The 2004-nt window shown below is 73.6% G+C and overlaps 1 protein-coding gene across 1 annotated transcript in view; it reads left to right on the top strand.

Moving 5' to 3' along the window:
- Nucleotides 1-340, top strand: part of MNEG_10142 (hypothetical protein) — a gene marked incomplete at both ends in the record, with an annotated part of 2845 nt that extends 2505 nt beyond the window's left edge. The window contains one exon of the mRNA XM_014041386.1: nt 309-340. Within this exon, the coding sequence (XP_013896840.1) occupies nt 309-340 (32 nt within the window). The remainder of the gene's footprint in view (nt 1-308) is intronic.
- Between the last annotated feature and the right edge of the window lie 1664 nt (nt 341-2004).

Genomic DNA, 2004 nt, shown 5'->3' with positions numbered 1-2004 from the left:
GGTGCGGGGCGCTCATTACCATCGGCGCCAGCCGCACACGCGTCTGGGCAGCTGGCGTCGCCGCCGCCGCCGCCTCTCGTGCACGCCAACCCGGGCGCGCTCGCGCCCCCGGCGGCCTGGTCGCCGCATCCGCAGGCGCCGCCAGGGCGCCGCCCCCCGCATGGCTGCCCGCCCCAGCCCGCCGCGCTACCGCAGCCCCAGCCCCAGCACCAGCCCCAGCACCAGCACCAGCACCAGCAAGTCACAAGGGCCCCCCGCAGCCCCCCGATCCCCGGCTCCCCCGTGGCCCGAGCCGCGGCGGCCCACAGCTGACGTGGCGGGCCCGGCCGCCAGGGCCTAAGCCAACGCCTTGCCCTCGACCCGCGCCTTCGTTCGCCACGCCGCATGTGTTTACTGGCTGGCCTGAAACCCACCCATGCGTCCACGGCAGAGCGGCGGCCCGCGCTGCGCCGCGGCCCCCTCTGCTGCCCCGTCGTAGAGCCGCCTGATTACCCGGGCGCCTGCCCCACACCTCCCCAACTTGCGCACCCACCCTCCCGTTCGCCCATCCTCAATCCGGCCGTGACGATCTGCGGCGCTGATTCTTCGCAAACCCCTTTGAATTCCCCTGCCGCAGCTGTCTCCGCTTCCTTTCAATCCATAAGGCCCCGCCGTCTATAGCCGCCGAGGGCCACCGCGCGCGAGGCGCCCCGCCCAACGGACGGGCCGCGCCCGCCGCGGCCCCGGCCGCGTCGCGCGCTGCCGCGGCCGCAGCCGCTGGGAGAGCAAAACGGGGGCAACGCAGCGCCGGCCGTGCGCGACCCCGTGCGTGCGGCGCCGTTGCGCTCATGGATGGCTCTGCACGAGACGGCACCCTTCCCCACCATCGTGGGCCGACCCTTCCCCATCATCTCCCCGTCTTGGAGCCCCCACCAGCCCCCTCGCAGCACTGCCAACTCTCCCGCCATGCCACGTCTCTGCCGCCGGCCATCCAAGGCCGCGGCACCTCATGCAGCGCCCGCCGGCTGGCGCGGCGCGCGCGCGAGCGCGTTCCCCTCCCCAGCCAATATCCTGGGATTTAGGGCGCCCCTGCGGCGCGTGCGGGGGCGCCGTTTTCGCCGTTTGCCGCGCCCCCTGATGCGCCGGCTCCTGGCCTCATCCAAGCATTTTTTTCCCGGATCCATGCAAGGACGCTCGCTCCCTTGGGACCGATTGGCCCCCGCGCTTGCCGCTCGCCCATTACTGCTCGCCGCTCGCCGCTCGCCTCCTGTCACGCAGGGCCGCTGGCGCGCTGCTGCCTACAGTCGCAGCCCCTATGGCGCCCCCGGCCGGGCCCCTCCACGCCCCCAGGCGCCCGCAGCCCCGGAGCGCCGCCGCCGGCTGCCCCCTGCCATCTTTTTGCCCCGCGCTTGCACTTCCTGGGGCGCCGGCCCGCCCTGGAAGAAGCCCCCCCTGCGTGCGCCGCCGCGGCCAAGATTGCCCGCGCGCGGCGCGCTCCCAGGCCCGGCTCGGGCGCCGGCTTGCCTAGGAGTGCACGACCACGCAAGCGCGTGGGCCTCGCGGTCGCTGGGCTGTTGCAGCACGGTAGCTCTTGCCAAGCCCCACTCGCCTCGCCAGCCACTGCGCACAGAAGGGCCGGCAGCTGCGCAGTAGCGCCAGCCGACCCCGTGACGTGCCCGCCACAGGCCGCGCCGTGGCCGCGGCCCAGCGCTGCCACCAATGACGGCGACGGGCGCTCGTGCCCCAAAGACGAACCAAGATCCATCCGCACCGTGCGCGTCGCGGAACAGAACAGGCAGCAGCAGCAGCACAAGCAGAAACAGCAGCGGCAGCAGCAGCAGCAGTAGCAGCAAGGGCGCCGGCGGTGCCTCCGCTTCGCACCCCGGCTGAACCTCCATTACAATTGTGAATCGAACTTTGGGCGGACGGCGCAACCCGGCGGAGTCGGCGCGGCCGGCCGCGGGGGCCAACGCGCTGACTTCGTGTCCCGCGCCACTCCCCACCAAAACCGACGCCAGCCAGACT

Source organism: Monoraphidium neglectum, assembly GCF_000611645.1.
Source record: "Monoraphidium neglectum strain SAG 48.87 unplaced genomic scaffold scaffold02197, whole genome shotgun sequence".
Taxonomy (NCBI): Eukaryota; Viridiplantae; Chlorophyta; class Chlorophyceae; order Sphaeropleales; family Selenastraceae; genus Monoraphidium; species Monoraphidium neglectum.
This window is presented reverse-complemented; position numbering and strand designations above follow the sequence as displayed.